Below are 24,252 nucleotides of genomic sequence, written 5' to 3'. Positions count from 1 at the left end.
AGGGGCGCCTGGGTAGCTCAGTTGGTTAAGTGTTGACTTCAGCTCAGGTCATGATCTCATGGCCTGTGAGTTACAGCCTTGCATTGGGCTGTGTGCTGAGAGCTCAGAGCCTGGAGCCTGCTTCAGATTCTGTGTCTCCCTCTCTCTCTGCCCCTCCCTCACTCGTGCTTTCTCTCAAAAATAAACATTAAAAAAATTTTTTTTAATCCTATGTTAAAACTAGTGAGCAACATAAAAAGGATTTAATTAATGAAACAATGTTTCAATAATGAAACAACTTTTTTCTAGATAAGACTCAATATGAAAAATACATTAATTTTTTTTTCTTTTGCAGGTTACTCTATAAATTTAAGGTAACCCCAAACACAAGGGCAACAAATTTTCCCCCTCAAACTTGGCAAAATAATTAGAAAAATCATCTGGAAGAATAAGCATGTCAAACTACCGTAGTGATAGCCTTTTAAAATTAGTATTAGGTAGGAAAACTAGTTCTGATATGAAAACATGTTATAAAGTTAAATTATAAATTTTTTTTTAACCTTTATTGAGAGACAGAGAGAGGCAGAATGTGAGCAGGCAGGGGAAATGTAGAGAGAGGGGGAGACACAGAATCGAAGCAGGCTCCAGGCCCTGAGCTGTCAGCACAGAGCCCAACGTGGGGCTCTAACTCACAAACTGCGAGATCATGACCTGAGCCGAAGTCGGTCTCTCAACCAACTGAGCCACCCAGGTGCCCCAAAGTTACAGTAATTATAAAATAATGGCACCACTGTAGAAATTGATGGAGTGAACGGGCACCTGGGTGGCTCAGTCGGTGGAGCATCTGACTTCAGCTCAGGTAGTGATCTCACGGTCTGTGGGTTCGAGCCCCATGTTGGGCTCTGTGCTGACAGCTCAGAGCCTGGAGCCTGCTTCGGATTCTGTGTCTCCCTCTCTCTCTGCCCCTCCCCCACTCATGCTCTGTCTCTCTGTCTCAAAAATAAATAAACATTAAAAAAAAAGTTAAAATCGGAGTGAAACAGAATGGACAATCAAAAAGCATACAAATATTTTAATATTTTAGTAGCTAATTTATGTTTGCATATTCATTTATTCAGTAAACCCTGCTATCTGCCAGTTACTGTACTATGATGAATCAAGTATAATTGAGACACAGTCTGTATGTACAGTCTAATTTGGGAAATCTAGAGCACGGGTGTTGGAGTCAGACCTGTGATTAAAAATGGTTTTACTTGGGGCGCCTGGGTGGCTCAGTCGGTTGAGCGTCCGACTTCAGCTCAGGTCACGATCTCGTGGTCCGTGAGTTTGAGCCCCGCGTCAGGCTCTGGGCTGATGGCTCAGAGCCTGGAGCCTGCTTCCGATTCTGTGTCTCCCTCTCTCTCTGCCCCTCCCCCGTTCATGCTCTTGTCTCTCTCTGTCTCAAAAAATAAATAAATGTTAAAAAAAAAAAAAGTGTAAAAAAAAAAAGGTTTTACTTATTTGTGAAATGTTCTAGAGAAAGAGGATGTAACAAGTACTTAATAAATATTATCTATTGGTATGAAATGTGGCAAGAGCTATAGAAGATGGTGTAATGGGAATGTAATGGAAGAAGCAACTGGGAGGGGATAGGAACAGATCTACTGGTTTACTAAATACTAGAGGAAGCTGGTATTGCCTCCACCTAACCAATTTACTGTCCAATAGACAGCACAGGTATGGAAATGTTCTCTGCCTGTTGTCCAATGTGGTAGCCACTGGCTATATGCAGTTACTGAGCATTTGAAATCTAGCCAATGTAACCCAAAAACTGAATTCTAAATTTTACTTAAAGTTAAATGGCCACATGTAGCTAGTAAGCAACCTTACTGGACAGTGTGGGTCTATATAAGAAGAGTAATATACAAGTCAAAAAATAATGGTTTCTATTATTTGGACATTATCTGGAAACTATCCCGATAGTTAACATCAGTTATTTGTTTCACCCAACTCCATTCTCCGTAAGTGTTTCCAAATTCACTTATTGTTTTGCAGTCCTCTGTTGTGATTGAGTCAAACTCACACCTATGCTGCTGCAAAGACCAAATTACAAATAGGTAATTGCTGGCTGAAAGAATCTCTGGGCAACTGGTGCTTTAAAAAAATAAAGATTGGAGTTTTGTCAAAACAGTAAAACTATTGGCTTGTCTATTAGCTTCAGTTCCTCTCTTATACACACCTCCTCAGGTTGTATTGGCTCTTTGAACTTGCTTTCTTTTTCAAATGTACCCTTGATTTTCAATTAAATAAAAATGTCAAGGGGGGGGGGGCAGAGCCACAAAACATAGGTTACCACCCTGTACTATGTTAGAAAAAAAAAAGGCAACAAAAACCTTGAGATAAGCTTTCTGAATATAATCATTGTTGGAAGGATTTTGAGTAAGAAAACAGGTAAATGTAGTCACAGATTAAAGCAACAGCAGGGGGGGCGCCTAGGTGGCTCAGTCGGTTGAGCGTCCGACTTCAGCCCGGGTCACGATCTCGCGGTCCGTGAGTTCGAGCCCCGCGTCGGGCTCTGGGCTGATGGCTCAGAGCCTGGAGCCTGCTTCCGATTCTGTGTCTCCCTCTCTCCCTGCCCCTCCCCCATTCATGCTCTATCTCTCTCTGTCTCAAAAATAAATAAACGTTAAAAAAAAATTAAAAAAAAAAAAAAAGCAACAGCAGGGAAGGGAATAAAAAAATGGGAATCTAAGTTCCTAGGCCATTCTAGAACACAGTCTCTCTTCTGGAGATCTGTGTTCTAGATCAGAGGAGTCATGTGCAGCCACTGGCCATCTGGTACACATTTTCGCAGGCTGTCAGGTAATAATATCTGCTTTATGTAAAGTTAAAAAAAAAAGGTTTTTGGAGAATTCTGAATTTTTTTTACCTGTTTACCTGGGATATAGTAATCTAAAATGCTGGCCTGAGAAAACCTAATCTCCCCCTGGTTATTTAACAGCTGCACTTGAGTAGAGGACAGCTGGAGCTGAGATGGTGTGAGACACTATTCATTGTGGCCTAAAAGGCTTACACATCTGTCATCCATTGAAGGATTCGAGTCCGACTCAGAAGTCAGCTCATCTGTTCCACTTGATAGGTAGTAGACTTAATGATCTAAGGTAAAGAATCCTCTGGTTGGTCTTTTTCTATCCAGGGTTACACATACAGACAGAGTTTAAGTACTTTTTCCCTTAGAGACTTTTAAAACTTTAAAAACTTTATTTCATTTGTTAACCTTCTAGCTAAACTATTGAAGCCATTGCCAAAAACTTTAATTAAAAAATTCATCAAATAAGAAAAATGTCTATCATTTAGTTCCAAATTATGATCAGTTACAAGAGAGAAAAGTTAGGGAACTGGAGGGAGGTAAAGGAAGAGGTCAGGAAGAAAAAGACAAAAGCAAAATGGTAATCAAAATAAATGCTCATTCCTGTAGTTTGCAAAATGAATGATTTTTTTTCCATAGGCCTTTCATATTTCAATTGCTGAATAACTACTGTTCATATTTCAGTCATTCTTCTAAGCAGGGGGTGCTTGGCTCTCCAGATAATAACCATGGCAGCCAACCAAAAGGGAGCCACTGCTGTGGAGCTGAACTAGATAGCAGTGGTCAGAGCACTTTGAGGGTTGGAAGAAATCCAGTCTAGGAGTAGATCCAACCCTGACCAGAGGTTTTCTCCTTATGACATAAGGATATCAGTGGCAGCTGCTGGCTGATGATTTTCTACTAGATTGGTTGTCATTTTCTCTCTTCAGAAGCAACATTTCATTTTTTCTTGAGAAGAAGAATTTCTTCTATTAAGGAGTTTGACTAAGGTGACCTACTTCTGTCTTTACCAAGCAGGCTAGTGAAAAGCAGCTTTAAATGGCTCTTCACTGGGGGTGTCTGTGTTTCTTTCACAGAGATTGAGACAATGAAATTGGCGCGTTCTGTCTTCAGCAAACTACATGAGATTTGCTGCAGCTGGGTGAAAGACTTCCCTCTCCGCAGGAGACCCCAGCTTTATTATGAAACATCAATCCATGCCATCAAAAACATGCGCAGGAAAATGGAAGACAAACATGTCTGCATTCCTGACTTTAATATGCTCTTCAATTTAGAGGTAAAGGGCACTTCTCAAGAATCCATGAGATTTAAAAAACAAAACAAACACCTTCATGGTCCTATTTTCTGATAGTATCTCTGATGGGTTGGAGGACTAAAGGCAGAGTGGCACAAATTTGCTTGCATTAGACAACAGAAAAGTTAACTATTTTATGTTATTTTGGGGGTTTTGTTTTATTTAAAGTATGCTTTATGCTCAATGTAAACCCCAGATCAAGAGTCGCATACTCCACTGACTGAATCAGCTAGATGCCCCTATTTTATGTTATTTTGAATAAATAATATATCCACATGGTTCAGAATTGGAAAAAAAAAATCTCTTATCCTTGTCTCACAGACACTCAGTGCTCTTCCATGAAGACAAGGGAAGTACCAAATTTTTGTGTAAACTTTCAGAGTTATTCTATAAACATATAAGCAAAAAGAAAAACTGTCATACCTCAATAAAGCTGTTGATTAAGTTCCCACATTACTGTGTTGTTGAAGCAACATAAAACACAAACATAAAAGAATGAATTTGAGACTGAGACCGTTTTCTGATTTCATGTGATTTTCTTTTTAAAATCTTGGTTTCTGATACAGGAAAGTAGCTGGAATTACATTTCGTGAATCTCTGTGACTGACAAATTGGATCATATGAGCCTTGTCAGCTTAATAACCATTTTCTTGTTATCTTCCTCTTCTTTTTCTATTAAATGTGTTAGGTTAGTGCAAACAGAGGTAGGTTTGTTTCCTTTGCCTGTCACTTGCCTCTTTTCTTCACTCAAGTCCATAACTTAAAAATTACAATGTAGTAATTTATACAAAGCACAATATTTCCTTCATTTGGCAGCTAAATTTAAATTTTAGCTGACTGTCAGGGTCTGCTAAGCAGTGATAGTAGGTTGATAATTGGTGCTTATGTTACAAAGATAGATCAGCTTTGTTTCCAAATATCTTTAGACTATCTGGATATCTCTGTTTCCAAATGTTACCATGCCTATGCAAATATAACCTAAAAAGCTGTATTGTATGATAAACAACCCTTCTATCATTATACCCATTTGAAGATTATACTCAGGTTTGAGGGCATTATTGTTTTTTTTTGATCTGGTTGGTTTTCATTTTGCCTCAAAAGCAGCTCATATATATGTGATATATTTGCCTCAAAAGCAGCACATATATATGACTGGTTATCTGTGAATGGTGAGATAATATAGATTTCTTTCTTTCTTCATACTTCTTTATTAGTCCCAATAAACAATACATCATCTTTATACCAGGGGAAACACTATTTTTTAATTAAAAATTTTTTTAATTAAAAATTTTTTAATTTAAAGATTTTAAGATTTTAATCTTTAATTTAATCTTTAATTTAAAGATTTTAAATTTTTTTTAAAAAAATTAAAAATTAAATTTTAATTAAAAAATTTTAATTAAAAAATTTAAAACTAATTTTTTAAAGAGATCCACTTGGCTCTCTTCTGTTTCTTCAGATGCTATATTGAATCTCCCCACTATGGCACCTGGGTGGCTCAGTCAGTTAAGCGTCTGACCCTTGATTTGGGCTCAGGTCATGATCTCACAGTTTCATGAGTTTAAGCCCTGCATTGGGCTCCACGCTGATAGTGTGGAGTCTGCTTGGGAGTCTCTCTCTCCTTCTGCCCCTCTTCCACTTGCGCTCTTTCAGTCTCTCAAAATAAATAAACTTAAAAAATAAATCTCCTACCAATCACACACTAAAGTTCTATTCTCATGTCCTCATAAAAGTATTCTTGTCCCCTCCCTCTTTGTGATGACCCCACATCAGCTCACTCATTTAAAAACTGCTTGTAAAAGCTGTTTTTCAGTTTTACCCTTATCCTGCCAACTGAATTGTTTATAAGTACTGCTTTAGTATATGTCATTTAGTACATTTAGTACATGTCAGTCAAGACTTTTCTGAAGATAGTTCTGTTTAATCAGTTAATCTTCAATGGCATTGTAGATGGTACTTATTAAACTATTAACTGGTTGTAATGTCTGTATTAGATATTGATATCATAATATTTGGGTGTTTTTATTCTATTTATATTTGGTGCTTTTGTAAATGTAGTATGCACTTTAAAAAGAACTTTTCTTTTTTTTTTTTTTTTAAAGATTTTAAGTAATCTCTACATCTAACATGGGGCTTGAACTCACAACCCCAGCATCAAGAGTTGCATGCTCCTGTAACTGAGCCAGCCAGGTTTCCCTAAAAAGAATTTTTTCAAAGCACAGACATATCTGTTGTTTTAGTAGTTCTTCCAAATCCCCATGAGATAGCAACTCATCCTTACTTAAAATAGATGAGAAAATAAGCACAAGAAAATTAGATGGTTTACTTTGTATATTTGATTTCCTTTGAATGACAGGGCCTAGACTCATCTGAGCTCCCTGATCCCAAGGATGAAGTCAAAGTTTGCAAAAGAAAATGATTACATACTGTTGCCTAAAGGGAGCCCAGGACTCAAGTGAGAGATTCAGGGAGTTAGAAATCTCCTTAGTAAGCTAGATCAGAGATGTGAACACTGCTGTTGAAGATAAAGAAGCAAACTACTTAATGTTTAAATGTAATATTGTGATTAGGCTTCCTTTGTCAACACAAAGCACAGGTTTGGAAGACCCTCCTCTGGCAGTTGCCTTTATGCTTCAAGCAGTGGGTGAGCCAGGAAGTGCGAGGCTCAATCTTGGATTAGAGGACAAGGCATAATGGTTACCGGACATTTGGACATCTAATATGGTTCAAGTTTGGCTAACCAGTTTAGAGACTGTGTTATATATGGTGGGTATTCAGTGTGACTGAATGATTTATGAAGAAGATATTATAATTAAGAAGTATGTGTATACTTTCATTATCTCTGTATTTTAAACAACCTAACATAATTGGCCCTGTGCTGAAGGCCACTATTTTCTATTGTTCTTGGTTTCTAATTTTATAAGAATAATTTCATTTTGAGAAAAATGCTCAGAACAGCTTTTGCTCAATTCGTCCTTATACCTTCTCTTTCCTCCCCCTTCCCACAACTTGTAACAGCAGTTTTGAAGCAACTGTATGTGGGTGGTTTCCATGGTATAAGACAACAACTTTCACAAAGAGGGTGCTTCAGCCTGAGCTAATTGGCCATGATGTGTTCCAGTGTTATGTGTATAAACACAGATGCCCTCATATTGCAGGTATTTTAGCAGCTGATCATGCATGTCAAAAAAGGGAAGCATTTAGTCTCATTATCTGGGTGACAAGTGTAGTAGAGGAGGACAATGGGCACCAGTACAGGGGATTGGTTCACTTGAGTCACACTGTACCTAACTCACTTAACTGTTTCTGTTTTTCTTATTGACAGGACCAGGAAGAACAAGCTTACTTTGCAGTGTTTGATGGCCATGGAGGAGTGGATGCTGCCATTTATGCCTCCATTCACCTGCATGTTAATTTAGTACGCCAGGAAATGTTCCCCCATGATCCTGCTGAGGCCCTGTGCCGGGCCTTCCGGGTTACTGATGAGCGGTTTGTGCAGAAAGCAGCCAGGGAGGTATGCCTTTTTCTCATAAATTCCAGCCATGAATGCACTGGCTGAGCTCAGCTTGGTCTGTGGTTCAAGGGCTGCTTTGGATTTTGTCTTTTTGGGCAGGCATTATTTAAAGTTCTCTTTCAAACTGTATTCTTGACCCACAGTATTGGATTCTATAGTAGTTCTAATTCCCTCTTTAGGGTTTTAGGGGGTGATATGATGTACTGTAGAGAAACTCCGAAGCTATAGTTTTCCAGAAAGCCAGTCCATTGCTGGATTTGGCAGGTGAGTTTTATCTTTCTTATTTACCAGCGCCTGTCAGGTTCACACTAGGACCATCTCTATAAGCAGACTTTTGCTGACAAGATCTGGGTATGGTGATTAAAACAATGGACTAAAAAGGAAACAGAAGCTAGATTACTCCCATACACTTGGTTCTAAATGGGTTGGCAGTGTTTTACTGTGTATCTCTTGAGGGAAAATTTGCTTGGAAAGAGTGAATCCTTAGATGATTCTTGAACTGATTTTCTCTTAATAGGAAGAAAAGTCAGAGCTCATGTCCTAATTTCTTAAGGTTAATCAGACCTAAGGTTTTTACTCTACATGAATGACAGGGGCTCCAAATTAAGATCTAAAAGTAAAAATTTTAATTATCATTCGGGGCATTGGTATATGATTAACTACAGTACTCTATTCATTTCTAACTGGGGGCCAATAGCAAGATAATAATTTTTAATTTTTAAAATTACAGAATTATACATACAAAAATTAAGACTCCTGCCCTATGAATTAAACATTAACTATTTTTGAAATGGACTTGGAAAGAGCAGGGTCATCATTTAATCCATTTTTTCGATCTCATTGTTATTGGTTTATAGCAATAGTGGTGCTTGGAATTAATGAGACTAATTCAGAACTATTTGGTATTAAGCAATGAAAATATTCTGTTATCTCTCCACCTGCATCCCAGGTTTAGATTAATATGCAAATCCAACAACAGGAACCTAGGGTCTACATGTAGAGGTGGGGCAAGACAACAAAATACTCGTTGACCTCAGACCTTCTCAGAGGCTTTTGAGGGCTGGCGCTGCGTGGCTCTGCCTGCCTTGGAGCTGCTGGCTGTCCTCACTCTGAGGACAAGACTGGCCCCTGAGAGGTGATGTGTAATAACCAACGTGAAACTAAGAGACTTGCTTCGTCTTCTTCATCTTCTGTTTTATCCTTTTTCCTCTGTGCCCTCAAAATCAGGACTTTTCTTTCTGACCATGTTCACCTCATTTGCTTTGCCAGTGATCCTGATGTCTCTCAGTCTTGCCAACAGTTCTCTTGAATAATTTAGGTTTGTCTCAGCAGTTACTTTTCTCCTTCTTGTGCATCCATGTGCTGCTAACTGCTGGGAAGAAAGTAGCTATTCCTGTTGTGAAGCAGCCCTGCCTCCTGTTCTCTCCAGGGCATATGCACTGAAGTGTCTTTATCATGTGTTCCAGGGGGCTGAGTTTTTGAACACTCTGTGTGGGAAGGCATTTTATTGGTGGGTGAGGATTTATAACAAACTTTCCCTATATAGGGAAAATGAGAAGTTGTTTTTCTCATTGGATACAAGGGGCCTTTTACCATCCCTGACGCATTGGTTCTAATTTAGGCCAAGTCCTTGGTAACAGAAAGTCATGCTTATTTCGTGGTGACTCATGTCAAATTGGAGATGTCATTTTAGTATAGTAATATCGGGAGCATTAAGTACAGTGGTACTGAGCTATTGAGGTGAAATTCCAGGCTGTTCAGTGTTCCAAAAGCAAAGGCCCCTAAAATTATTATAGATTTTTTTTTTAAACTACAAGCAACTTAGCATGCCAGGAAACATGTATCTCTTGGCTCCTGGTTAATATTCAGAGTATGGGAGCATTTGTTGTATATCAGTCAGATATTTTATATGTTTTGTGTAATCTAGGATCCTCCCTGTGAACATACATCAGTAGCAAAATAGAGACCAGAATATGGAAATCTTTAAAGATTACTATAGTGGACTGACAACTGGACTAGGAAGAAAAAGAATTTCAGTTGTTTTGTGTACTAATGAATTACCTAGCCTTGGAAAATCACATAACCTGCCATAGTTTTTCTTACCTATACATGAAATGAAATGAAATGAAATGAAATGAAATGAAATGATCATCGCTGCCTTGCATATCACAGTTTGCATCTATGTGTGTGGACATGCACATAAAAATGCATTGAAAAATAGGAATTACTATTTATTGTGAAATCAAGTTATTAATAATCTAGCCCCCAACTAAAAGTTTATATTAACTATAAACTGCTTCTCAATGAAAATTTGATTTCTACTTATTTTTTACTGACTCTAGTTTTATTTAAATTATTTTCAGAGCTTAAGATGTGGGACCACAGGAGTGGTGACTTTTATCAGAGGTAACATGCTCCATGTGGCCTGGGTTGGGGATTCCCAGGTTATGCTTGTGAGAAAAGGCCAAGCTGTTGAACTAATGAAGCCACACAAACCGGACAGGGAGGTAAGTGTGCTCTGTTAGAGCACATGCCACAGAGGCAGTTTTCTAGTTACTAAGATTCATTTGATTATTATAATTACCACGACTCGCTGAGCAACCATGTCCACCTTACAAAGGAGTAATAAAGAGAACCTCTCCAGGAAGCTGATGAATATTATATCTCTTGTTTACTATGTAAGGTAGAAAAATAAATCCTGAATCCAATTATTTGCTTCTCTCTATTGCATTGCTGTTTAGGATGAAAAGCAGCGAATTGAGGCTCTTGGAGGTTGTGTAGTCTGGTTTGGTGCCTGGAGGGTGAATGGAAGTCTGTCGGTCTCCAGAGCTATTGGTAGGAAAAACCAATTAATTTTTGTTTCTCCAGACTGTCCTCTTCCAGATCACTGTCTTATATTAACTCCATATTATATTAACTACAATAAGAAAACCTGAGATGGTAATTTATATTATCAGACTGGTTATTATTATTTAAAATAACGATTGGATAATGCCTCTTAATTATTTGATTTAATCAACCATTTCATCTATATGCTTAAATACCATTATTAAAAGGGAACTATGTTAAATGCAGAACTTCTTAGTTTCTATCCTTTTTTTCTTTTTTGAATGGAAGCCCTTAATCTTTGGGACACAAATTTGCTTAAAACCATAGTGATCCTCGTTTCATTCCATTTTGGGTCATATTTAGCTTGACTCGGTATTTTCAAGAGAACAGGAAGGCTTCCCTCTCTATATTTTACCTTTCTAATGTCTTTACTTGTTTTTCATTGAATTATAAAATGACATCAACATTGTACTTTTTAGATGAAAACAATTTTCTTTATGTGGAATATACTGATTTGCCAGGTAACCCTAGGTTTTAAAGAATCTGGCTCCCTAGTACATAAGTTCTTCAGAAGGGGAAGTCAATGAAACTATCTAAAATTTAGAGAGTAAACAGCTAAGCTTATTGGACGGAATGACAAAATGCAAGGGCATAAGTTCAAAGATAGTCCTGTTTCTATTTTTGTTTTACTTTGGCACCTGGGTTTATTATATTTTAGGCTTCATGTCTTAGCTTCATTTTCTGGTTTTTAAAGTTTTTTTTTTTAACATTTATTTATTTTTGAGACCGAGCATGAATGGGGGAGGGGCAGAGAGAGAGGGAGACACAGAATTCGAAGCAGGCTCCAGGCTCTGAGCCATCAGCCCAGAGCCCAAAACGGGGCTCGAACTCACAGACCATGAGATCGTGACCTGAGCTGAAGTCGGACGCTCAACCGACTGAGCCACCCAGGCGGCCCTCTGGTTTTTTAAAAAGAATAAATTTGTGTGTATCTTTATAGGTGATATGCATGCATACTGCAGTTCTTAGACCCTGCTCCTAAAGAAAAAATGAAGTGGTTTGACGTAGGGATAAAATGGATAAACGGCATTCACATCCAACCCCCCAATTTTGCTTATCATTACCAAAACATTCTGGAACATTAACAAAATCTCAAAGGATTGATTCAGTTTCACCAGTGATGTGAGTTCCTCCCACTCTTTGGGAAAGTGCTGGCAAGCTGTGAAGTGGCCCAAATGTGAGCAGCAGAAGGCTGAGACAGAAAGTGAAAACTGAAAGATCCTGCAAGTGCTTCTGAAAAAATAAGAGTTAGTTTTATCTTAGACTGAGAGTTATTAGGAGCTCTGGAATAAGACCACCGAGGAGAAACTTCTCATTACTAAAACACACCCTCATGTAAAATTATTTCTGACAGTTCCTCTTGATCTTACTGTCTTTGTCACAGTACTGAAACGTACCTTTCATGCTGATAATAGAACCAACTTTACTAGAGAATACTTGCCTTTTCTTGCTTCTAAAATATAACACAAGGAGAAACCAAAAGCAAGGGAAGACTGTCCTTGAATAAGAGACAGTCTAAGAGAGAATAAGGCAAACTTGATAGACGAAGTGGCTTTTAGGTTGGATGTGGAGGACAGTGTGTAGGGGAGGAAATTCCAGGGGTAGGGGCATACAAATACGTGGGCGCCTGAAAGGGCATGCCATGTTTTAGGAACAGCAGCACATAGAAGAGACCAGGGCAGAGGGTGGGCGTGGTAAAAGTAAGTGTTGCTGCCAGATTGTGAAGGGGTTTATATGCCAGGCTAAGTAGTCTAGACTCTCCCAGGTGAATAAGCATAGAGGCCACATGATCATTTATAATCCCTTATAAAGGTATTTGTTTGGGATGATGGTATAGAAGATGGACTAGAGTACAAAGACTAGATGGTATCTTTCAGGGGCTGTTGATACAGTTTGTTACAGCTATGAGGGCAGCTCAGAAAGGATACAGAGGAGGCAGAAATTGATTGGATGGAAGTGACAGTTTGTGGGGGTGGAGGAAAGCTGGCTTCCAGGTTTTTGACTTGTGTGACTGAGATGATAAAGCATCAGTAAGAAAGCAGCAGCATTTGTGGGGTGGGGAAGAGGGCGGGTAATGAGTTCATTTTGGACATATTTTATATTCTAGGTACCTTACCTGTGTGGTATCTTAGAAGAGATAATTTATATGTAGTTGGAAATACAAATCTGAGCTTAGCAGAGTTCTGAGTTGCAGATAGAAATGTGGGAACTCATCCCATTTTGGCAATAATATTAGCACTCTGTGAAGTGATATTGTATATATTAGTTGACACTATAGGCATTGCCCAGGAAGAACATGTAGTGTGATGAGAGACCCAAGGATGAGACTCATTACTGAAGGTTCCTGCTCTCTAGGTTTGTATCTTGGCTCTGTCACTTTACAAGCTATGCGCCTTGGGAAATTAACTTCCTTGTGTCTGTTGTTCCTTTGTAAAGCAGGAATAGTAACAGTGACTGGCTCATGGAGTTTTTGTATTAAATAGTATAATACATGCACCATACTTAAAACCCTGCCTGGCAGAGTTTTAGCACAAAATGATCATTAGTGCTGTTATTAAGTGAAAGAGCCAGTGAAGAAAATCAAGGAGGGATCAGAAATATACAAATGGGCTACCACAGATACTAAGTAAGAGAATAGGGTTTCTAGGAGTTAAGTAGTCACAGGGTCAAGTGCTAGAGAGGTGAAGTGAGATGTGGGATAAAAAAAAAAAAAGACACGGAATTCTGAAAATAGGAAATAATTGGTAATATAGGAGAGGGAGAATGAGCAATAACAAAAGAATGTGTGTAGATTTAGTTTCTTGGGCAAGTTAGTGGTAAAGGAAATAATGTGGTGGCTTGTGGGAAAAGCTGATTTGGGAAAGGGTTGTTTTTATTGTTTTTGTTTTTAGGATAAGGAGTTTAGATCAGATTTGTAGGATAAAAGATGAGAGCAAGTAGAAGAGAAACTGAAGATGAGACAGAAGTGAGTCCTAGAGAGTCAGGTCCAAGAGCACAGGTTAGCTTTGAGAAGGAAAAGGAGACCTCTTATCTGAGACTGCTAACTCATAAGGTGAATCTCTTCAAAAAAAAAAAAAATAAAAAAGGAGGGGGTAGGGGAAGGAATTGAGGGAATTCAGGTTTGATAAACTTCATTTTCTTTGAAGTAGGAAATCAGGCCCTCTACCAAAATCCAGTAGCTTAATTGGAAGAGAGAGGTGAAGAATGTGGGAAAGATTTGGAAAGCTCACAGAATAAAACAGGGGGCTAAATGGGGACAAGAAAAAGTACTCTTGAGCTGAGTTCAACTCTACTTAGGAAATAAGGGACACTTTTAAAGCTTTAAAAATGAACAGCTTTCAACAGTTTCTCCTCCTGAGCCCTTCCAATTTATGATCCAAAGTTGACAGAGGCATGATGTTTCCTAGCACATGGAGAGAGGAGGTTGAAGATAAAAGGATGTTGCCATTTCCACCATGAAATGGATAATCATGCCCTCCTACCAAATTTGGGGGCGAAATGTCATGAATTTGACATCCAACAGTAGAGCAGGTGAAAAGCCAGAATTTTGGCAGCATTTTCTCTGTGCAAATCTTTTGTATGTTCTGTTCCAAACTAACAGTTGCAGTAGCCTTTTAATTGAAGCACTAAAACAAGATATTTGGGAACAGTATGACTCAGATCACATTTATTTTTAGAGCTGGAATTCAGAAAATAATAATGATGATAATAATAGGTGGAATAGGGGATGGGGAAGTTTAGTAAAGTGGATTGGTGGGGAACACTGAATCCTGTGATTGGAAGTTTTGATTAGCTTTCTCAGGCTACTGGGAGGCATCACAGTATAGAAGTGAAATTGAAGTTGATGGAATCAAAACCATGTTTGAGGGAAGATGGTTCTGGCTACTGTATGAAAAAGACTAGTTTCGTATCTTTTATCTGTTTTTCAAGGTATCCCATCACGAGACCTGCTGAGAGGGCATGTGGCCCACACTGGTCCTAGCGGTTATTGCTAGGGTTCCTACTGAGCTTTCTGGGCCTATGTGAGGATTAAACAGGGATGTGAAATGTTGGAGAGGACCTTACTTATAGGAGAGAACCTACAACAAATTATGAGAAAGAGTAATGACAGAGCCAGATCACTTAAGTATAATTATCTTCATTTTATCATCCCCTAGTTACAAAGTCATTTTAGTACTTCATCAGTATCTAATGAGGGTTTGTAAGTAACAAAGGTAGGGTTGGGACCCAGGTAGTCTGACTCCACCAAGCTGTACTTTACAAATGATAAAATGTTTTGTAAATTTTAAAACTTTAACTGTTTCCTAATATAGCAGTTATTGCTAAATACTGTTTCCTATGTACAGTAGAAAATGAGTATCCCTTGTTGTACTAATAAGCAATCCTGTGTTATACTTAATAGGCTAAGGACCCTTTGGCTAGGCTCTCTCCAAGTACCTAGAGGAAAACAATAAATATAGAATGGATCTGGAAATGCTCTAGATCTGAAAGATCCAAATGTGCATTGTAGATGATTAATTTTCTTAGTAGTCTGATGATAGACTGAAGACCATGAGCCCACATTAAGCTAAGTTTCTGTCTCCACTCCAAGCACTCCATATATAGCTACGCATCATTCCTTAACAGTTGTCTCTCTGTCTTTGTTAATGCTATTCCTTCAATCAAGGGCTCTTCTATGCCTGGTGATAACTAACTTCAAGGCCCAGTTCAAATGTCATTCTGTAAGTGGATGAACTATTAAATAAGAGAGAAATAATGGCCCAGTAGGGCTTTGGGGGCTCTCACAGTGTTCATAAGTAGAGAATGAACAATAGCAATAAAGGTGGCGGGGGGAGAGGGTTTGATCAAAGACAAATGAAGAAAGCAAAAATATGGTAGTCCCTGAAGATGAGAGAAATATGATTATGTTTTCCAGTTCTCTAGAAGTTACAAGTAAAGCAGCTTTAAAAAGCAAAAAGTGGGGCATCTGGGTGGCTTAGTCGGTTAGGCAGTTATCTTCAGCTCAATGATCTCATGGGTCATGGGTTCAAGTCCCATGTTGGGCTCTGTGCTGACTGCTCAGAGCCTGGAGCCTGTTTCAGATTCTGTGTCTCCCTCTCTCTCTGTCCCTCCCCTGCTCGCACTCTGTCTCTGTCTCTTCAAAAATAAATGTTTAAAAAACTTAAAAAAATAAAATAAAAACCAGAAAGTAACTAAGTAAATAAATAAATAGCAGAAAGCAAACTAGATTGGGAACCAAGAGGCTGACATTCTAGTTCTCATCTGAATCTTGGGATGACTTTTCCTGGCTTAAGGGAGTTGACTTGATTTTTAAAAATCCCTTGTAACTCAAACCTTTCTCTGTGCTAGCAGCATAAAGCTATTACTTTGAAAACAAAGACAGAAAATGTAAGTGTTTAATGAAGAGTGATCACAACTTTGTTGTTTTTTTTTTTAATGTGGATTTGTTCTCAAGTCTGTTAAGTCAAATTTAACCACTAATAAAAAAAAAAAAAAGATCAATAAACAAAATGTTCCTGTGTTAAGACTGAAATTTTTCAATGCAGCAAAAAATTTAGATTTGACATTTGTTGCCATGCTCAGCTAAGCCTAAATCATAGCTAGAGGCACAAGATTCAGAGTATAATAAGCTAGCTAAGTATGTAAGCCCAGTGAATGGCAATTATTTAACAGAGAGTAAGGAGTGAGCAGCATCTGATTAACAAAGAATCAAGTACTATATTTTATCTGAAACTAGTTTATAAATTCTTTCCAGTGTATTCGGATCACAATCCAGTAAATTATGATCAGTCACAGCATTGGCCATAAACATTCCTATAAACATACAAGGTAAATTTGACCTACTTTTTAATTCCCACAGGAGATGCTGAACATAAGCCATATATCTGTGGGGATGCAGATTCTGCCTCTACTGTTTTGGATGGAACTGAAGACTACCTCATTCTGGCCTGTGATGGCTTCTATGACACCGTGAACCCTGATGAGGCAGTGAAAGTTGTGTCTGACCACCTGAAGGAGAATAATGGAGACAGTAGCATGGTTGCCCACAAATTAGTCGCATCAGCTCGTGATGCTGGGTCAAGTGATAACATCACTGTTATTGTGGTATTCCTGAGGGACATGAACAAAGCTGTAAATGTTAGTGAGGAATCAGATTGGACAGAGAACTCTTTTCAAGGAGGGCAAGAAGATGGTGGGGATGATAAGGAGAATCATGGAGAGTGCAAACGCCCTTGGCCTCAGCACCAGTGCTCAGCACCAGCCGATCTAGGCTATGATGGGCGTGTGGATTCATTCACTGATAGAACTAGCCTGAGCCCAGGGTCCCAAATCAACGTGCTGGAAGACCCAGGCTACCTAGATCTCACACAAATAGAAGCAAACAAACCTCACAGTGCCCAGTTTTTGCCACCAATTGAGATGTTTGGTTCTGGTGCACCAAAGAAGGCAAATCTTACTAATGAGCTAATAATGGAGAAAAAATCAGTTCAATCATCACTGCCTGAACAAAGTGGTGCTGGAGAGTTTCCCTCTTTTAATTTGGGTTCAACAGGGCAGCAGATATACAGAATGGAGAGCTTATCTCCTGTCTGTCCTAGGTTGGAAAATGAACAGTTCAAATTCCTGGGAAAGAGAGTTTCCAGATTGTCTCATTTACGCTATCATTATTCAAAGAGATGGTATGGATTCAGGTTTAATACAAAGTTGTATTCATTTATGTCTGCTCAAGAGCCTTCCCACAAAATAGGCACTGGTCTGTCCTCACTTATTCAAAGTGGGAAGAGAAATAGGATGTTAAGAAGTTTTCTGCCATGGAGGCAAAATATTTGGAAAGGATACAGTGCCAACATGATGAGGAAGCTCAGAAAGAGTAATGATATTCCAGACCCAGGTCTTCCTTGGAGCTATAAAATATAATACTTTCTCTCTTTAAAGTAGGCTAGCTAGCTCTCCCCCAATAAAAACACCACTATCAGAGTAGAAACAAGGTAGACATTTCTGAAATATATGTGCTTCATTATGAAACCATGGATGGCTCAATTCTTAAATGTAAATAGATCTCTAGAAAACCCAAAAGTGTTTCCAATCTAAAAAAAAAAAAAAAAGTATTGGCGGTTTCACTAGCAAAATTATACAACTGGTCCCTGTGATGTGTCTCCACACCTACATACAATCCCCACTTTACTACCCTTCACATCACTAGTGGAAGCTTGTGAGTTATTTTAGTCAGGATATCTAATGTTGAAATCTGAACGCAGGTGATATCTGGTTTGATGTGCCTAATATATCTATGGGAAACCTAATGCAGAATTAGATTTAACTGGGGGATGTTCCTTAAGACTGGGGACTGTGAGGGAACCCCTCCCCTCTTTTTTTTGGTTGGTAAAAGACTAAAAGCCATATGGGTTTTAATTGGTTACAGTGAAAGCAGAAAACTAGTATAAAAGTGTCATATTTTCAGACTTGTGAGGTGGTATACAGTCAAAAAGATATACTGATTTTTTTTTTCCTGTAACATAAAAGATTATGAAAATTTTCTGAATTAAAAAGTATTTCCTAGGGCTGTGTAGCTATTTGGGAGTTTCATAACCTGTTATGGTGCTTTTGGCAGAATTTTTATTATTTGTCATTTTAGACTGCTGTCAACTGGTTTTAACCTATGATGCTAATATGTTTTTTCACTGTACCTTCATCTCAGGAATAAAACTGATTTAATGGAGATGATGTTAGGTACAAATATACTAGAATCAAGTTACCATTTAAAAAAGAAAAACAGTATTTCTATTTTTTCTGCCTTTTTTTAAGTTCACAGACAGCAAAAGCATACACTACTACAAAAATAAAAACTGGTTTTGGTGAATGAAAAATACTGGTTTTAACTTCTCTAAAATTGTTTTCCCCAAGGGAATGAAATAATTGGTATGAAAGAGGTTGAAAGTACTGCCCAAAGTCAGCCCAGAGAGGCCAAGTGCAAAGGAGAAGGCAGAGAACGGAGACTGAGGTCTATCTAGTTACAAATGGAGAATGCTCCAGAGTCCTGCTACATGCCACTTCAGACTGCAGAGAGGACGTCTTTCTCATTTCAGTATAGTTACTTATATTTGATAATTTGTCTGTTTTGCCATTTCTGTAGTTTCAAGCTAGAAGCATATCTTTAAAGACAGCAAATTAACCAATAAGCAGATTCATTCTGTGAAGCTGCCTCTGATTCTCTTGAGAATCATGAATAATACCACATGACCTTTTACCTTCCCCTAGTCAACCGTGGACCAGCCATACCATGGACAGGAGCTGCCCACTCACATACAACACTGGGAGGCACCAAATGTTCTTGCTGAAAAATGTCCACTGCCTGTGTTTTTTATAGAATAATACTGTTACTTTATGTTCCCCAGACCCATAATGGAGGACTCAGATTCCTAGATTTTAAAAACAAAGGACTGCAGCGTATTTTGGATGCCAGTATAGCTATATCAAATACATAAAAACTTCAGCAATGATCAGATTGTTAACCTATACATTTTATTTTTAAGAATTTGTAAGATTTTCAGTATTTCTCTTGAAGTCATTTATTCTTTTCTCAAGTCTTCTGACACGTGGCTAAAAAGGAGGAAGTAAACATGGCTCCAACTATAGTACCAGAATTTTCACTAACCTGATGTTTACCCCCATATACGGACCTCACTCACATCTGTCACTTTCTGAAGCCTAGATCTTGTTAACAACCCATCAGGTGAAGAGTCAGTTTCAAATCAAATTATCTAAGGAAACAAGAAAACAGGCAGCAGAGTATTGGTACACATTATAGTCCAAAGCACTTACCTAAATTAAAAAAAAAAGTTTTAAGATTTTCTGTAGTTGTCCATTGCTACTGTGTTTGATCAGAATAAAGAAGGTGAAAGGAAAGATACAAATGATAGATTTTTTCAGTGGGGAAAAATGGTTGGATGAAACTCGGATGAATAGACCACACTTTTAAGGGTCTGAATTTTGTAGATCTGACTATATAAGCAGTTCCATTTTTCATACCAGTAGCCCTCTAGAAAATAAAGCAGAGTAGTTCTAGTGTGGTCAAGTTATAAACCAATATTGTGAAAAATAGCAACTCTTCATTTGTTCACAACATGCATATTTATAGAGTAGTTAGGTACCATTTGTAAGGTAAATCCTTTAAAATTCTACATTAAAGTAGTGGTTATTGGTATGATATATGCTGCTCTTGATTCTATAAACTAGGTAAAAAGCAGTGCTTTGTGAAATGCAGTGTTATATCTTAATGCCACTGGTGATAGAAAGTAGTTCCCTTCGAGTTCAAATCCTGTGCCCTTATTTGCTGCTTGCTAATGTAAGCAATAAGTACCCCTCTAACTAATGGTATCTACACATTCTGTAACTTGTATTTAATGATGGTGTATCTGGTGATTGTAAAAATATTAGATATAAAAGTATATATAATATATATTAACTGTTAATGCTGAGGTAATAGTCTGTGAATTATGTGTTTTGTACTTTTAACTGTGTAATTTAGTGGTGGTGAAAATTCTACACTCAGTCCTTCAGAGTGACAGTATCCCTTTTTCAATTTAACATGATATGCATCAATTTGTTTGCCTGCTAAAGTCTTGTTAGAATAGGAAATAGTAAAACAAATATAAACAAGAAAGTGTAGTACTTGTTAGGGAAACAGACTTCAGGTTACCAAATGAAGTCCTTACAAACTCCTTGTACATTCACTGTGAGTTTCAAAGGGAATCAGTCCCTAAATTTAGGGTTTCCTTTGTTCACTTTCTAGATGTGTACTTTTGAGGGATATCTGAGGTTTAGCAACATTACAGCACCAAACACTGGAGCTATTAATCCCACTTATATCTGTGCTAAAGGGGATGGTGGAAACACACATGTATATACCTTTACTTTACCTAGAAGTGCCATCCACTGTCCTTGAAGTAGTAAGACTAAAGTTACTATTGCATTTAAGTAGGAGGATCCTTGAAAGTAACACCTTTTCCAAGGACAGTGTCAACAATGTCAATGTCAACACTGAGTCTGATTCTGACCACATTTATAGTGGTATAATGTCAACGTGGTGGTATAGTGTCACGCTGTATCTTCATGACAACCATACTCCATTGTTGGAACACTGTGCCAGTAAAAAGTGCAACATCCGATGGGCAGACGAAAATGATGCATAAAGAAGTTCAGTGTTTACAGATAAAACTGCTGTGGTTCAAGTACTTCTCCATCAAAGGCTTGCCAAGGCTTTGTGAGAAAGTGATTTGTAAATTATTACTTTAGTGTTTAAACATAATTTATTCACTCAATGACCATTCTCGCCTACGCAAGGCCATGAAGGGGGATACTATATAGTTTTGGTCACATCGTAATTTTGGACACTTTTTCTTTGAGTCTTAAATTAGCAAAAGAACGTACTTTTTTCACCTTTAAAACCATGTGATATTAAAGGATAAATTACCCACTCTTCTGTTCTAACCTGTGAATGGCTTAAATGTTTTTCTTCAAAACAAGATACCACCAGTATTATCACATGACTATTTTCCAAATGGTACTGTGTTGAAAAGTAATTGTTACTTCATCTTAGCAGTATTTTTTATCTTCTATTTTGAAGACTATTGTATTAATTAGAAAATAGGAAATAGGGAACTCCAGATTGACACAGCAGTTGTTCTGGAAAAGGAAATACTTTAATAAACTCTGATGTATTAAATAATCCACAGATACATCATTGTTAACTCTTACTCTAGGTGCTCTTTGATGAGAGACAGGCTTTGTTCCCTTGTTCGTGACATTACTCTGCAAAGAATTCTCTATGGAGTGAAGCGAATGAAGTGAATCATTTCTTACCAAGTAAATTTAACAATTTACAAACCTGCTCTACAGCTCACTTATGAGTTCAGTTGTAATCATGAGTGATCCTTCCTATTTTATTAAAACTATTCATTCAGGTTAAGACATATGTGGAAATATTGCCAATACCTTAATAAAACCCAACAATTTAAAACCACTAGTCATTTGTCTTTTTATTCAAAGGAAAGATAAGTTATTTATTGCTAAGGTTAATCATAGCAACGAAGAACCTCAAACCAAGCACATACTCCTAACCTAGATTAATTCAGACTCTGCTATACAAGTCTAATAAGCAGGAGGAAAGGCCTGCTGTGTTTAGATGTAAAAACAATTCTCCAAACTATCTACTGCCCTACATATGATATGTCACTTTCAACAAACTATACAGAACCATATGAAAAAAAAAATGTATTCTGAAGAGTGAAGCAATCATCAGAACCAGCCACCCTTAACAGCCAAAGCAGTCCTGAGAAAGAACAAAGCTGGAAGTATCACAATCCCAGATTTCAAGCTATACTACAAAGGTGTAGTAACCAAAACCAGTATCGTACTGATACTGGCATAAAAATAGACCTAGTGATCAGTGGAAGAGAACAGAGCAAGCCCAGAAACCCAGTCGATGTGTGACAAAGGAGGTGTAAAACTATACAAGAGGGAAACATCAGTCTCTTCAGTAAATGGTGGTAAGAAAACTGGACCACAGTCACTCTTACATGGTACACAAAAATAAATTCAAAATGGATTAAATACCTAAATGTGACACCTGAAACCAAAAACAAAACCACACCAAAAACCTAGAAGAAAACATAGGCAATAATGTCTTTTTTTTTTTAATTTTTTTTTTTTTAACGTTTATTTATTTTTGAGACAGAGACAGAGCATGAACGGGGGAGGGTCAGAGAGAGAGGGAGACACAGAATCGGAAGCAGGCTCCAGGCTCTGAGCCATCGGCCCAGAGCCCGACGCGGGGCTCGAACTCACGGACTGTGAGATCGTGACCTGAGCTGAAGTCGGACGCTTAACCGACTGAGCCACCCAGGCGCCCCAATAATGTCTTTAACATGAGCCTTAGCAACATTTTTCTAGATCTGTCTCCTCAGGCAAGGTGAGCAAAAGCAAAAGTGAACTATGGGGACTTCACTAAAATAAAAAGCACTTGCACATTGAAGGAAACTATCAACAAAATGAAAAGGTAACCTGAATGGGAGAAGATATTCACAAATGACATATCTGATAAAGGGATAATATTCAAAATATATAATGAACGTATACAACTAAACATCAAGAAAACATTCTGAATAAAATACTGGCAGAGTACCCAAACACATTACAAAGATGACATACAGATGGCAAAGACACATGAGAAGATACTCCGTTATCACTCATCATCAGGGAAATGCAAATCAAAACCACAATGAGATATATAACATCAGAATAGCTAGTATCAAACAGACAAGAAATAACAAATATTGGCAAGTATGTGGAGAAAAAGGATCCCTCATGCATGCTTGGTGGGATGTAAACTGGTGTAGCCACTGTGGAAAACAAAATGGAAATTCCCCCCAAAATGAAAAATTGGGTGCCTGGTGGCTCCATCAATCAGTTAAGTGTCTGACTTGATTTTGGCTCGGGTCATGATTTCACGGTGGGTTTGAGCCCTGCACTGGGCTCTGCGTCGTGTGGAGCCTGCATGGGATTCTCTGTCTCCCTCTCTGTCTCACCCTTCCCTGCTCATGTGCGCACACTTGCATGATCTCTGAAAAATAAACTTTAAGAAAAAACTAAAAATTGAATTACTGGGGTGCCTGGCTGGCTCAGTTAGGAGAAGTGTGTGACTCTTGATCTTGGGGTCATGAGTTCAAGCCCCACAGTGGGTGTAGAGATTACTTAAAAAAAAAAATAAAATATGTAAAATAGAATTACCATGTGATCCAGTAATTCCACTATTGGGTATTTACCCAAAAGAAATGAAACACTAATTCAAGAAGATACACTCCTGTTTGCTGCAGCACTATTTACAATAGCCAAGATAGGGAAGCAACCCAAGTGTCTGTCCATTGACAGATGATTGGATAAAAAAGATGTGACACACACACACACACAGGAATACTACACAGATATAAAAAGGGTTGCAGTCTTGCCATCTGCAATAACATGGATGTACAATGGATATCATGTTAAATGAAGTAAGCCAGAGAACAAATACCATATGATTTCATTTATATGTGCAATCTAAAAAACAGAAAGCAGAAACAGACCCATAAATACAGAGAACTGACGGTTGCCAGAGAAGAGGGTAGTATGGCCATCGGTGAAGGGGAGTGGGAGATCTAGGTTTCCAGTTATGGAATAAATAAGTCACAGGGATAAAAGGTACAGCGTAAGGAATGCAATTGGTGGTATTGTAATAGTGTTGTATGGGGACAGATGGTAGCTCTGTCACTTGTGAACATACAGCATAATGTATGGAGATGTTGAATTACTATGTTGTACACTGTGTATCGACTATGTATCAATTTAAAAAATACACAATTCTGAAACAAAAACAAAAAAGAAGCACTGACTTCTGCGGGCAGGTTAAGCATCCAACTCTTGATTTTGACTCAGATCATGATCTCATGGGTTTGTAGGATCAAGCCCCGCATCAGGCTCTGCAGTGGCAGCATGGAGCTTGCTTGGGATTTTCTCTCTCCCTCTCTCTCTCTGCACTCTTACTCTTGCACTCCCTACCCTTGCACTCTTTCAAAATAAACAAACATTAAAAAATAAAAAAGGAAAGGAAAGAAGAAGCAGACTGATAGGACCAAGATTTTGGGACAGAGAATTTAAAATAATTAAGGCTAGGGGTGACTGGGTGGCTCA

General features: G+C 38.1%; 2 protein-coding genes across 2 annotated transcripts in view; one reads left to right on the top strand and one right to left on the bottom strand.

Annotated features, from left to right (window-relative positions):
• Positions 1–18,709, top strand: part of PPM1E (protein phosphatase, Mg2+/Mn2+ dependent 1E) — a 212,562-nt gene extending 193,853 nt beyond the window's left edge. Inside the window, exons 3-7 of the mRNA XM_042915300.1 lie at positions 3,904–4,103; positions 7,447–7,635; positions 9,999–10,142; positions 10,377–10,470; positions 16,385–18,709. Coding sequence (XP_042771234.1) covers positions 3,904–4,103; positions 7,447–7,635; positions 9,999–10,142; positions 10,377–10,470; positions 16,385–17,442 — 1,685 coding nt within the window. The 3' untranslated portion in view covers positions 17,443–18,709. The remainder of the gene's footprint in view (positions 1–3,903; positions 4,104–7,446; positions 7,636–9,998; positions 10,143–10,376; positions 10,471–16,384) is intronic.
• Positions 18,710–19,069: 360 nt separating this feature from the next.
• Positions 19,070–24,252, bottom strand: part of TRIM37 (tripartite motif containing 37) — a 146,058-nt gene continuing 140,875 nt past the window's right edge. The window contains exon 26 of the mRNA XM_042915292.1: positions 19,070–19,286. Coding sequence (XP_042771226.1) covers positions 19,283–19,286 — 4 coding nt within the window. The 3' untranslated portion in view covers positions 19,070–19,282. The remainder of the gene's footprint in view (positions 19,287–24,252) is intronic.

The sequence above is a fragment of the Panthera leo genome, chromosome E1 (assembly GCF_018350215.1).
Source record: "Panthera leo isolate Ple1 chromosome E1, P.leo_Ple1_pat1.1, whole genome shotgun sequence".
In the NCBI taxonomy this organism is placed as follows: Eukaryota; Metazoa; Chordata; class Mammalia; order Carnivora; family Felidae; genus Panthera; species Panthera leo.
Note: the sequence above shows the minus strand (reverse complement) of the source record. Positions and strands in the feature narration are given on the sequence as shown.